The 14,420-nt window shown below is 44.2% G+C and overlaps 1 protein-coding gene across 7 annotated transcripts in view; it reads right to left on the bottom strand.

The window, feature by feature from the left end:
* Positions 1-14,420, bottom strand: part of VPS13B (vacuolar protein sorting 13 homolog B) — a 327,581-nt gene that overhangs the window by 97,472 nt on the left and 215,689 nt on the right. For all 7 annotated transcript variants that reach the window (XM_068161158.1, XM_068161154.1, XM_068161155.1 and 4 more), the window contains one exon: positions 1,783-2,485. In XM_068161158.1, the coding sequence (XP_068017259.1) occupies positions 1,783-2,485 (703 nt within the window). The remainder of the gene's footprint in view (positions 1-1,782; positions 2,486-14,420) is intronic.

A 14,420-nucleotide genomic window follows, 5' to 3' on the forward strand; every position in this document is an offset into this window, starting at 1 on the left:
GAAAAGTCTCTCTGCAGCCTTCCTGCAGGACCCCTTCAGCTATTGGCAGGCAGCTCTAAGGTCCCCTGGGATCTTCTCCAGGCTGAACAACCCCAGCTCCCTCAGCTTATCCTCATAGCAGAGGTGCTCCAGCCCTTGGATCATCTTTGTGCCTTTCTCTGGACTCACTCCAGCAGCTGTGTCCTTCAGCTGGGGACACCAGAACTGGAGGCAGCGTTTGAGGTGGGGTCTCAGCAGAGCAAAGGGACAGACTCTTACAAATAAACTCAACCAGTCTTTTGAATGGTCCTTATTAAGCAGCTAGTATTTATTCCATTAATCTATTAACTTTGATTGGAAATTCCTATGTCTGACTGTAGCATAACTGCCATCAAGATAATTTAAAATAGGAATGAAGAAGTTCAGCACATCCTTAATAAAACTAAGTTAATGTTTTTAATGACCTAGTAAGTCTCCTCCTTCTCCTAACTGACTTGGTTGGAGAGAAGGACTGAGGAAATTGAAAGCACAACCATCAGGTCTTTAGCTCCAAGGCAGGCAAATGCTCCCAAACACTGACACTGGCATGATGGAAATGTGCTGCTGCTAGCTGCTCATTAACACACTAAGAATGCTCAGCTTTCCAATGGCCTCTTTCCTCCTGGTTTATCCTCTAAATTCTCCTTTCTTCCATGTTTCAGCACAGCTAGTGACAGCGAAGCCAAGTTCTTTGGGTGAGGTTTTGTGTCTCAGCCACTGTGCAATACTCTCTCACAAAAAATGTGATAGCTTAATGTGCAAGATCCTGAATCTTAAGCTCTAATAATTTGAGATAATTAAAAAAAGATGAACAACCCCCTTGTCCCCAATAAAATATATGTGGCTTGGTAACAGTATTCAAAACTTCATTTCTACACATGTTCAACGCAGCAAAGCACAGCACAGAATTTCACAGAGCTGAATCCACTGCTAGTGAAGCAATGGGAGTCAAGCTTTCAACATCATGGAACAGAATTGACTCAAACCAATTTCTCCAAAGGCTTCAAAACATGCCTAAAATCTTATGCAGCACACATGCTGTATCCACAGACAGAGCATGATGGTGGGGAGCTTTTGGTAGCCTATCTTGGATCTAGGCTACACATTTATTACATAGATTAACTAGGTAAGATTAAACATAGTATAAGCAATGAGGAATCACCCCTGCAGGAGAAGAGAGGGCTCCAGGGAGACCTCCTGGTGGCCCTTCAGTACTTGCAGGGGCCAATCAGAAAGATGGGGACAGCCTTTTTAGAAAAGCCTGTTGTGACAGGACCAGGGGTGATGGTTTGAAACTAAAAGACTTAGAATAGAGACAAGGAAGAAAGCTTTTGTACCGAGGGTGGTGAGACCCTGGCTCAGGTGGCACAGAGAGGGATAAATGCTCCATCCTGTGTGATCTGGTGTAGGTGATCCTGCTCTGGCAGGGGGGTTGGACTAGATGATCTTTCAAGGTCCCTTCCAGCCCCTGAAATTCTGTGATATCTGGAACAATTCCAGGTCATGTTGGATGGGGCTCTGAGCAACCTGATTTAACTGAAGATGTCCTTGCTGACTGCAGGGGAGTTGGACTAGATGACCTTTAAGGTCCCTTCCAACCCAACATCTGAGGCTGTGGGATATAATTCTAAGAATGTGTGTATTTACTGACTGATTTTCAAACACATCCCAGAAGTCTCTCAGCTGTCTTCCACCACTCCAGTGACCTTGAGACCTTCAATTCTTAGGCAGTTACAAGCAGGGGTGAACATGAAATGCTCTTACCTGTGCACTTGTAGTCTGAGGCTACTCCTTTCAGGCCAGCATCAAACACTGATATTTCTACCTTTTGCTTTCTGTGGTGGCAGCTGAGGAGCACAGAGGGCTGTGATACAATGAGGTAGAGAAAGGGCTGCAGCTCTATGTCCCCGGTTCCTCTGCGACCAGGCTGCCGAACGATGGTTATCCCCAGGGCTTGTCGAGCAGATGATCTGGTGGAAGCGTGCAGGCTTTCCAGGGACAGAAGACCTGGCTTTCTCCCAGTGGACAAGGGAACATTACTGCTCAAAAGATCATCTGCTGTGACAGAGGAAATGCAGGGCTGACTGGGCTTCTTGGTATCATGGCTGCCACTCGAGCCCGCTTCGGGAAGGTTCAAGGAGCTTTTGCTTATTCTCTCACCTTCTTTCTGCTCTTGCACAGACTTTGGTTTCTGTAAGGCAATGCAGGAGTAAGTCATCAAGGAGATGCGGCTGGCTGTGACAAAGACGTCAAAGGGGATGAAGTTGAGGTTCTTCACGATGGAGGAGTGGCGGGAGGGGCGGGCGATGCGGTGCTGGCTGGTGCCGCTGTGCTGCTCGATCTGAACGATCCTTATCTTAACACTGTCACTGCCAATCCCACTGTCCTGGGCCCCACTGTAGCGGGAAGAAGTCTCGACTGTTCCTCCATCAGACACATCCATTTTTCTCTGCTCCTGTTTGGAAACCTGCAGAGGAAAAGCCTCTATTAACTCATGATATCAGCACCCCAAGTACTTCCATTTCCGTGGCAGCAAACAGCCACTACACAAATAGGGTGTCAAAAAAGACAAGTATAAAAACCTATCTGCCAAGCTCACACAGTAATCACTCAGGAAGACACAGCAGGTGTCTGCTCCAGTGACAGGCTGACTCACAGCAGATGAAGTGCCAAGAGAACGTGCAAAGGAAGCAAAAAAGGCGTAGTGACTTCTAGGCTTACATGAGTTTGGCTTCTTTTGGGCTTTGTTTGGGGTTTTTTCAGTCTTACAAAGACCCTGAGGAAAGGTGTGGAGCATGTACAGAAATATTTGGAGAGGAACTCCTGCAGAATCTCAACAATAGCAATGGTGAGGATGTGTGGTCAGCTCCCCAGATTCATACAAAGTTTAGAACCATGCATTCACCTGTACAGCTTCCAGAGAGTAATGCCTGTGTCTGCCTATCTGCCCAGGGGAAGTGTTTCTGCTCTGCACAAGAGCTAACATCAGAATTGTCTAACTCCATGAGACCTGTGAGCCATCCCATGCAGTACTCTGCTCCTCACAACACCAGAAGCAGACTTTGTCAAGAGAAATCATGGACCCTGGCCACTTCATGCAATCTGTTTCCCTCCTACTCCTCAAGCACCCACAGCTGTTGCATTTGGGATGCCAGTGGTACCAGTTTGCAGCATGTTTCTGGACTTCTTGACCCTAATTTGTCCACTTCCTTGTTGAATGTGGTGAAGTGTCTGGCCTCCACAACCTTCTGATGCAGCAAGTTCCATTTTTTCCCCCTTTGGTTTAAACCAATCTCCTGCTAGTGTGATGCACTTCCCCAAACATTTGTAGTGCATGATTTGAACATGCAGGCCCTCGTTCAGCTTTCTCACTGTTGCTGTGGCTTTGCTAACCTTGGTCACAGCCCCCCCTCACCTTTCTCCTCCCCACACAGCATAATCCCAGGTTTTTTAGACTTCTCACAAAGAAGCTGCTCCAGGACCTTAGCTTCTCTTCCCTGTTTCTCTAACTCCTCTATGCACTTCTTGAATACTCTACACAGTATTCACCAAGTGGTGTGACTGTGGTTTTAGGAAGCAGTGAAGTGATGCCTTCTGCCTTGTTCTCAATCTCCATCCCGATGTTGTCCACTATTCTGTTAGGGTTTTCCTCGCTGCTGCTGCTGCGCATTGGCTCAATGATTTATTTCTTCGTTCCAGGACCTACTTCAGTGGTTTCTTTTCATCTTCTCCCCCCTAGTAAATCTTTAAAAAGGGAGATAAAAACTAGAGTAAACCATACCTTAACTTCCCCTTGAAAAATATGAGAATGAATTACAAGTACTTATAAATGTATCAGCAAATGAACTATAGGAATGAAGGGCAGTGAATTTCTCAATACTTTGCTCTTTATGTAGCAATATTATTAGATTCTAAATAACCTGCAGAAATTGGGTTGTGGGGGACATAAAGAAAAGCAGATTTATTTCAAAGGTTCCTTTATACTGTGCTTTATGGAGCAAAAGGAGCGACCCCCACTCCTTTTCTTTAAAGGAATGAACATGTTAGACAAAAAAATATTGGAGAGGAAATGCTAAGCCAGGCCCATTAACTAGCTGAGGTTTGCTTTGAAAAGGTTTTTGCCAGCTCCAGGTACAATCTTTACAGATTCACTCATGTACATTTCAAATAACCAATAAAATTCCCTGCAGCTGATTTCTGTGGCAGACTGATACCACTGGCCTGTAAATGGGATCCTACTCTCAGTGCAGCCGCTGTAAAAGGAACTACAGAGCCAAGCAATCCTGACTTCTGATCTCCTAGCAGCTAGGCTATTGACACCTCACCCTCTCTGGTAAACTATACAGTTCTTTGCCCATACCCTGGCACTGATGGCACTTAAAAAAATAGCACAGCTGACATCAGCACTCATGTATTGAGGGCAAAGAGAAGGCAGACAGGATGGAGCTGCACAAAATCTTGACATATTGTTTGACTGAAACGCTGCCTGAAACGAAGCAGAGGACACATGCTGCCAGACCCAGCAACTTTTAATTGTCCACAGCCATCAGTTTGGTCTGATGAAAAATCCTTTTTGAAAGCATGGTTCTGTAGTGACTGATGGGCACTACCTGGTGTTTTCTTGCTCTCCTCCATGAAGCAGAAATTTCTACAGCTCCCTGACACTTAGGTTATGCACTGAGAATACAACATCATTCACTAATTGATGGTCTTCCAGGGAGAAAAGCATTGCTTATGTATGAGTGGAAGGAGAAAACACTGCACTGCTGGCTTCTGGACATGTCTTCTCTTTTCACACCTCACCAGACTTGACTTGAAGATCAGTTCTCTCCTTATACCTCTTTTGATAATTATTTATCATGTGTGCTGGTCTATGCAAAGCACCCAAAGGAAGTGAAGAAAGCTCTGTCTCCATCTCCACTCAGACTACAGTTTCTCAGTGAAGGCTACTGCAAGGGATGCTAATTGGTCCCAACTGCTGAATTTGCTGCTATGCAGACATTCCACTGCAGAAACATTGCTGAGACTCCAGACCAACTCAGGCAGGTCACCAAAGAGCTGTCAGTAGCTTCTGCTCTGTACTAAGCAGTACAGAATACAGAGCAGTGCCCGAAAGGTTAAAGACACCATATCCTATAAAGGTTTTCCATGCCACCTAGTTCCACAATGGAATTTGACTTCTGTATGCTGTTACCACATATATCATAAAGGTTGGAACAAGTGAGTATCCCTTCACAAAAAAGTTTCCCATAAAACAAAGGAGTAGAGAATAAAAGTACAGAAGGACCAGCGGAGCTTCCTGCATCCCTTTCGGCTCAGCGAGCAGCAACCCTCCCAACAACGGTTCGTGGTTAACCTGAAAATGCATCCAGTAATAAACTTGGGAATCATGCTCTACTGAGATAAAGAGGAGAGGGAATGACTCTGGGTATAACAATTCCAAAGAAGATTACTCTGGGATAAATGGGCCAGCTCTTTCAAGATGTCAAGGGCAGCAGTATCAGCTCACCGCTAACAAATGTAAGGGCAACATTTATCATCGGGCTGCATTCTATCAGTTCTCTTACTCTTTACATAACCCATTTAAAATGAACAATAAAAGTTTTCTTTAATTAGCTACTGGTGTGCATTAACATGATCATGATTAAACCATAAAAACCAACTGTACATTACCCTGGTCCCCTATCCCATGTGTTTTAGATTATTTTAGTTTAAAATGTACTTTGAGTCCCTTTTAAAAGTTCGACCTTCTGCTTTCAGAGAATTAAATGCATATTACTGCAGTGGAGAAGATAATGTTTCAGACCTCCAGGCATATATTAAACACACTGGCAGCACATTAGACAAAATGCTTTACTTATTAGATACTTCCTATTCTAAACAGTGTCATCAAAGGCTAAAAACAAAATCCATATAAAAGCTGCACAATGCTTCCACACAGAACCTGTGCCAAAATCCCTGTACTTTCCAGCTAATGAGGAAAGGATGTGTACTCTTAACATATGAATGTAAGATTTTCCAAGCATTCACTTTAGGAAACAGGGCTATTGATTCCACATGGCTTATGTTAAATAAAACTGTATTGGTAAAATAACCTTTAAGATATTTGGCATGATAACTGTAATTAAACAGTATTCAAAGGACTAAAACAAAAGGGAATTTGGTTCCACAATGGCTAATTAAAATAAAATGAAAAAACACAGCATGTCATCTATCAAGATAAATTGTTATTGTTTAAGAACTATTTCAATACTGTTAAAATATACTTTTAGATAAAATCTGAAAGGACTGGAAAAATATTTGTGGCTTAAAAATGGATAGTTTGGCGAAGAAAAAAAGTATAGGATGCTGAAATTTTATGCTGAGATAATAGCTTTAAAGCTCTGAGCATAACCAGATGGTATTTAAATCAGAGGAATTCTACAGTTTCACTGTCAGAATGAGTTGCAACATGGAAAGGTTTCCAACAGCTAGCAAACACACGTCAGGATGATAGTTTACTTCTTGGATCACTGCAGTGCATTCTCCCCTCCTCTCACAGTTATATATCCTAGCAATACGAGGCACCCTAGGAAAGGTGTTGAAAGCTACGCTGGGAGCTAGGGAACTGCGGCTAATTCTTCCTTTTCATGTGCTGAGATAGGTAACTTTACTAGCTTAACCCCTTGAGTTCAGGAGGGCACAGGACACATATCTGTCTAGTGCAAGGGCAAGGAAACAGCACATCCTGTGGAACACCCACAGATAACTGCAGCGGACAGTCAAGGATACAGAAAAGAGGTTTGCTTTGCAGAATTGGCCAGCAATCCCACCTGAGGTCACCGCACCCTTAACCAGGCAGCTCGTTTGTTTCTCACTCTTGTTCAAGTATTTGGATGGTAGAGGCACATCCTCAAAGTCTCCTCCATGAGAGGCAAGAAACCCATCAAGGTAAACACGCACTCTGCCACTTGAGACCAACAGTTAGCACGTTTTTAAACTGTATTTTCACTTCCTTCCTCTCTCCAGAGTTTTCAACAGCACCAAATGTACACATTCCAAGCAGTTTTATTTTCTCACTCTGATCCTTCACAGGAGAATTCTTTAATTAACAGAATAACTACACAACATCCTCTTTGGAAGTGCAGCTGCTCTAGATCACAAGCATCTCTAGCTGCGTAATCTGTCCAGCTTCTCCTGTTAATTATGGCTATATAATGACGCTACTGAAATAACATTTCTTCTGCATAGCCGTTCCTCATCTGATCAAAACCCATCAGCCAATCCTGAGATCATTCTTCACATGACAAAAATCAAGGCATGAGTCACGAGTGTGAAACCACAGAATCAAAGTGCCAATCACATCTGCTCCACCACTCTGCCATCTGACCTCCTTTTGAGTTCTTCTGCTAAAAACAAGGAATGTTGCAATGGAAATAAAGCCCCTGCCTCTCACACAAACTGAGCTACACAAAAAGGATGCATTCCATTTCTTGTCTGTTGTGCTTAAACTGGAATTACAAACACTGCATAGCTTCTCTCTGGCTTTTTCTCCTAAGTACTACTCCATCACAGTCTCCAACAGTTTGGATGTTCTCTTGCTCTATCACTGTTATCTAAAGCAGCTTTCATTTTGGGTTGATCAGTTTGCCACATTGCTCTGATGAACACTTCAACTAAACCAATTTTGGTTTGTTTTTCATGAGAGGTGTAAGATTGACTTTTTCACCTGACCATTATGAAAATTACTTTGTAAATGGATGTATTCATCTCCTATGATATAAAAGATGCAGACAGAAGCCTATTAGACTGCTAATTACATCTTCCAATCTAATAAAGTTTAAGTTTCAAATTGAAACTTCAGTCCTACAATTGAAGCTAGACAGACTCTCTTCTACTTGTATTAGTTCAACTGCAGAAAGAAAGACTTCTGCGTATCATAAAATCCTAGAATGGCTGAGGTTGGAATGGACCTCAGAGCTCATCTCCTCCAACCTCCCCACCATGGGCAGGGACACCTCTCAACCAGACTTGGCTGCTCAAGGCCTCGACCAGCCTGGCCTTGAACATGAATCCAAAGCAGTCCTCCAAAAAGGGAACTATCCAATCAAGAGCGAAAGGAGGCAGTTAGAATATCAGAGAAGTCTGAAGTATTTTCTTTCATATACAAGTAAAAACTACTTTTTCTAATCCATAACTTTCTATGAATCAGAAGTTTCTGTCAAACCAATGATGCTTGTCTGCCACGTGTCAAACATGTCTGTAAGCTCCCAGACCTACAGAAATACTTCCCACAGGCATCCAGTTGTAGCTTTCACAACACTGCAGGAATGATGTGAAGGGTGTGATGGTGAGGAGCAACACAAGCTCAGCTTCTTTGGGCAATGTTTTTCCAGCTCTCCAACAGCAGAGGAAGAAGCTACCTTCTGTTAAACACCAATCCACATGTTGACAAATCAAAGCTGTGCTTGAAGTTCCACTTGTACCAGGGCTCTATGCAAATGCTGAAGCCTTCCTAACACCAACAGAACCAATGCTTTAATCTTAATACAAATGCTATGTCTGCTTTGCTGCCCTAGGAGAGGCCAGGAAGAAACTTGTCTACAGAAATGCTGTCAGTTTAAATGGAGTAGGCTAACCTCTGGCTGAGGACTTTGTTCAGGGCTCATTTTTCCATTCATATTTTCATGGAAAGTCTTGGCTTCTTGGTGGTTTTCAACGTCACTGTTAGAATTTTAAGGTTGTCTCTTTTCTCTAAGGAAGATGTGGGCCTGCTCATTTTTGGGTTTGTTTTTCTTTTCCCCCTGCTGTCATAGCCAAGAAACAGCACTTTGCCATGGCAGGCTGCTTGCATAATTCGCTTGGACACTTGCAAGAGCGGTAGTTGAGATTTCAGCATGATTTTGTATGACTTTCTCTAGCATTGCAGCGTTAAGATTTCAGTACAGGACTGCAGTTTCAGCAGTCTCAGGTCTGGGTCACATTTCCATGCAGAACTAAGTGGTGGTTTGGTGTTTATCTGATCTCACAGAAAGCTACTTTGCCGTATCAAGCTAGCTGAACCTTTCAGGAGGCTGACAAACTCCCATTCACTGGTATGCTAAGTACACTGGAAAAAAAAACAACCACTGTAACAAAACATGTTCAAGTCCTTCAGGCTGTGGTTTCCCAAGAGAAAGCTTGGTCTCAAGCACCAGAGCCAGGCCAATTTACCTAACTCAGTGTGGCTGTACAAACAAGCTTGCCTGTGGAACTGGCACATCACAGCCTGCGGTGGAATTGGTTTAGGTGTGCTGCCACTGACTAGTCCCAGGAAATCACACAGCAGCTTGGTGGCATCTAACACAAAACTGGGCTGAGGTGCAGAAAATCCCAAGTCCTACACATTGATGTTTTCTTGACCAGGTGTTCAATTATGGATCCAAACCTTTCTCATGTGATGAGTATCTTTGAAATAAGAATTTGCTGAATGTTTTTAGATGCAAGAATTTGAATAATCTAATAACATTAAATATGGAAATATCAGATGATTCACTACTGTGAGACCTGGAAATGATAAACCTAACTAAGGTGTTTACTCCCACTGGAGTAACTTCCAATATTCTCCCACTGACTAATATTCACTGTCCTGTAAAATAAATGAAAGGATGCAGGAGCAAATGCCACATACCCTGGCAGTGATCCAAGGCAGGATTCAACAGCCTCAGAATGTGTTTTCTAGTACAGGATGGATGAGTATATGAAGAATGGAGAGAGTCTTTACTGCAATGTAGTAAAGTAACTTGGTATTTGACTTCCATGATACAGAATCTGCCCACAGCCTCTCAGCTGAATGAGCACACAGTTAAATCAACTATCCCCTAAGCCAAATGCAGCAAGCTTTTCCTTAGCATCCATCAGAGCTTTTATTTGTTCTGAGCTTCTTAAAGGCAATTAACTAAATCCACAGAAGATCAGAAGATGCCATGTACAAACCTTGCCCAAGCAGACAAACTTCCTTACACACTACTTCTAGCAATGTAAGTCAGAGTGAGTCAGGCTGTGTGCCACAAGCAGAGAAATCCACGGTACAGGAGCCTCCAGTGAGAAATGTCCAACTGCTGGCACATGATTGCTCACTGAAATGTATGCCTGGATCTTGAATGCCTCAGGTTTGAAAGCTTCCAGATGTCTGGAAAAGTTATCTTTACTTGCTGGTTTTTATGTAACATTTTTGGTTGTTCCACCTCACCTGTATCCAGCCAAATAAACTTGTACCTGGCCTAATGTTTCACCAAACCATGTTTCAATTTGTCCAGACTACCCTGTAAAAAGACTACCTGAGGAAGCAAAGTATATGAAGTGGCAGGTGAAATAAAGACTAGGAAATGAAGAATCCCAGAACATGGAGGGGTTTGGTAGCAAGCCATCACAAGATATCCCCAGTGTTGTTACAATCTTTGGTCACAGTCTTGGCGTGCAAACCCATGCCAGACTGAGGCTGCATCTCCTTATTTGTGCCTTGGATGAGCCTGTAAAACAGCCAGTTCAAGGTCTTGAAGTATCCAAAAAGTCCCAGAAAAAAAACAACAAACCATGTATCCCCAAAGAACCCTGAAAGAAAACCCCACTGGTGGTGTTTTGGCCTCTTCTGGTTCCTGCGCTGGCTTTATTGTGCTGCTACAAAGTGGAGACGGCAAAGGACGGGCTGTGGCAGCCAGTCTTGGATTAGCTTAATGAGCCTCAAAATTGCATCCTAAATTGTGCCCTCTGAACTCATTTAAAAATAATTAAAGCAGAGAATTGTGGTATTGGAGCAGGAACGAAAGGTCAGAAGCAGGACCTCTGTAAGCCCACTTCAGGAGCAGATGACACATGGAGCTGCATCTTCAGGCTCTTCTAACTCCTCAAGCCTGGCAGTCTTCCAACTGCCTTAGTCTCTCAGTGCTAGGAGGCTGCTTCAAAGCACCCAGCACTCAAACCATGCTGCAGTTTGACTTTGTACCCTCACTGCAAAATCAGGGAAGAATTATTATGAAATTATTGTGAAACATCCTGCAGCAGCCTGCCATTTTCAAAGCTTCTAGCTGCAGCACTAAGATTTCACTGGAGCCATCTCCCCGTGGGCTGGGAACAACATTAATGACATTTAGAGGGCCTGGGTACGATGACAAGTTTTCTTCTTCTTAAAAAGCACTTTTGGCCCTTGCATGTTTCTGTGAGGACCCTACAGGAAGGCTGCAGAGGGACTTTTCCTGAGGGTGTCTAGAGACAGGACCAGGGCAAATGGTTAGAAGCTGAGGGAGAGCAGGGTTAGACAGGGCCAGGCTGGATGAGGCCTTGAGCAGCTGAGTCTAGTTGGGAGGCATCTGGACTCTTTCAAGCAGTTCCCTGAGGTCCTTCTTGAACTGAGGGGCCCAGACCTAGACACAATATTCCAGATGCAGCCTCACCAGGGCAAAATAGAGGGGGAGGAGATCCTCCCTTGACCGACTAATCACCCCCCAGGATGCCATTGGCCTTCTTGGCCACAAGGGCACATTGCTGGCTTATGGGCATCCTGCTGTCCACCACAACTCCCAGGTGCTTTTACCCAGATCTGCTACTCCAGCTCAGACTCTTGCAAATTAATTTGAGAAGAAACAGTAAACAACACTTAACTCTGACCAATAAAACAACCTTGACCTCACCATCTTTGCATCCACTTGCTTTTCTACACATAGAAGGCTATATCCCTTCATGTTTAAACTCACTACCAATAAAATCAATTCACACTTCAAACTGCATGAGAAGCTCTTCAGTTTCTGCTAGAACAGGCAAATGAGTTCTTGAGAAATCACACATATTTGCTTCCTGACAAAATCTCTGGCTTGAGTTACGTATGGAGCATTCTATCAGGCAGTCTCAGATGATGCAGGATTACCTGCATCTGAAAACAGCCTACAGCTTGCCAGAAAACCTGAACAAGTCCTAGAGGCAGCTAATATGATTAAGAGAAGCAGACTGAAAAAATACACCAGATAGTACTGGCCCTAAGAAAATCAGTGTGGAATTAAGCAACATCTTTACCCTTAACTGCCCAGCCAGCCCATGTGAGCCACACAAGCGGTCAAACACTGTCTGCTGCCAGGCATTGAATACCTGGTGTTTCTCACCACCCAGTTCCTGATTTTCTCAAAGCTGATTAAGAGGGAGGCTTACCTGCTTTTTAATTTAGCTGAGAACACAAAATATTAGATAATACTGGCAGAAGACTGACATGCAGAGTGATCATATTAGCTCTACTTACCTCTAAACATAGGTAAGAATGCACAAAAAAAAATGTTTCTCATGTGACCATCCTTTCCACAAAGCAAGCAGGCAAGTCCAAACTCAAAATTGGTCACTGCCCACTGGCTCAATTAACTCTTTGCTGGCTTCAACTACCCTTCTCCTTTTACGCCTCCTTTTACGCCAGTTACCAGTGGGGAGAGGCCTTGAACACAAGCCCTATGAGGAGAGGCTGAGGGAGCTGGGGTTGTTTAGCCTGGAGAAGAGGAGGCTCAGGGGTGACCTCATTGCTCTCTACAACTGCCTGAAAGGTGGTTGTAGCTGGGAAGGGGTTGGTCTCTTCTCCCAGGCAACCAGCACCAGAACAAGAGGACACAGTCTCAAGCTGCACCAGGGGAGGTTTAGACTCGAGGTGAGGAGGAAGCTCTTCACCAAGCGAGTAATTTGTCATTGGAATGTGCTGCCCAGGGAGGTGGTGGAGTCAACATCCCTGGAGGTGTTCAAGAGGGGATTGGATGTGGCACTTGGTGCCATGGTCTAGTCATGGGGTCTGTGTTGATAGGTTGGACTCAATGATCCTCGAGGTCCTTTCCAACCTAAGTTATACTGTGATACTGTGATCTTTCCCTTTAAGAAAGCCCCTTCTATTTCCCTTTCAAATGAAAAGAATTACAGAATCCATGTGTTTAGAATTACTGTCAAGAATCAAGTTTTCTGCACTACCAAGCAGGTGATGTTCCATACGGGGAACAAACTGTACCCGGTGCTGCCTAAAGAGAATGAGGCCACAGCTTTAGGCTCCGTGGTGCACAAGTGTGAGATGACTCACAGCAGCAGATTAGTTAAGATCAAAGAATGCAGAACCCTCATCCTGTGACCCAATACTCAAAGTTTTGTCTCCTCATCAGATGATTAAGCAAATCATGACTCTGACACATGCAGTGTCCCCAGTGTGAGAAAATCCAGCCCTGCGTTCTCTCACACTTCTGGTTAGGGTGAGTTTGAGCCACCGCGTCGTCTTCAGTGATTTCTGTCCTGCCTGCATTTCAACAATCAACAACCTCTGGGATTTCCCTGCAAAACTGTAGCAATGATCATAGAATCCTAGGTTACATTTCATGTTTTCCTAATCCTGTTCTGCAAAGCTGTAAAATGATTTGTTGTACATGCCCCATCATTTAAAGTTTCCATTTTAGATGTATTTAATAACAACATTTTTATTCCCTCTGCAATTCATAATTAGGATTTATTTTTTGGTTTTAAATAAACTTTAGATACCATTTAGTTATTAAAAACATCTCATTTTGGTAAGGAAGTACAACAGCACTGAAGTTACTGACCATATAAATACTATCTACAAGTTAAGGTTCAAAATATTGATAGGCAGAGTATGTGGTAAGGAGATTGGACAGAACAATTCTGTGCTTTGGACTGCTCCAGTAAGACTATGACAAGACACAAAAGTGAAATTCATAGAGCAAAGAGAAGAGAGTCTGCTTCAGATCATCCAATAATGCAGGCTAAGGGGAAACAGAGAGTTGGACTACCCCATGAGGTTCCTCTGATAGACCAATACTCCATAGTCACAAAATGACCCTAGTGGGGTGTACACTCACCACTGAGGGACTTGGCCTATGCCTGTCAAATCAATGCTAAATGCTTATGAAAATAAGAGTGACTGTAGTGCCAATCCACCAGGAACATCACACAGCCCAGGAGGTCACAGACACGGCACTGCACAGCCCAGGAGGTCACAGACACGACACTGCACAGCCCAGGAGGTCACAGACACGGCACTGCACAGCCCAGGAGGTCACAGACACAGCACTGCACAGCCCAGGAGGTCAGAGACACGGCACTGCACAGCCCAGGAGGTCACAGACACGGCACTGCACAGCCCAGGAGGTCAGAGACACAGCACTGCACAACCCAGGAGGTCACAGACACGGCACTGCACAGCCCAGGAGGTCACAGACACAGCACTGCACAGCCCAGGAGGTCACAGACACGGCACTGCACAGCCCAGGAGGTCACAGACACGGCACTGCACAGCCCAGGAGGTCAGAGACACAGCCCAGGAGGTCACAGACACAGCACTGCACAGCCCAGGAGGTCACAGACACAGCCCAGGAGGTCACAGACACGGCACTGCACAGCCCAGGAGGTCACAGACA

Source organism: Melanerpes formicivorus, unplaced genomic scaffold, assembly GCF_026170545.1.
Source record: "Melanerpes formicivorus ecotype bairdi unplaced genomic scaffold, bMelFor1.0.p_v2 SCAF_56, whole genome shotgun sequence".
In the NCBI taxonomy this organism is placed as follows: Eukaryota; Metazoa; Chordata; class Aves; order Piciformes; family Picidae; genus Melanerpes; species Melanerpes formicivorus.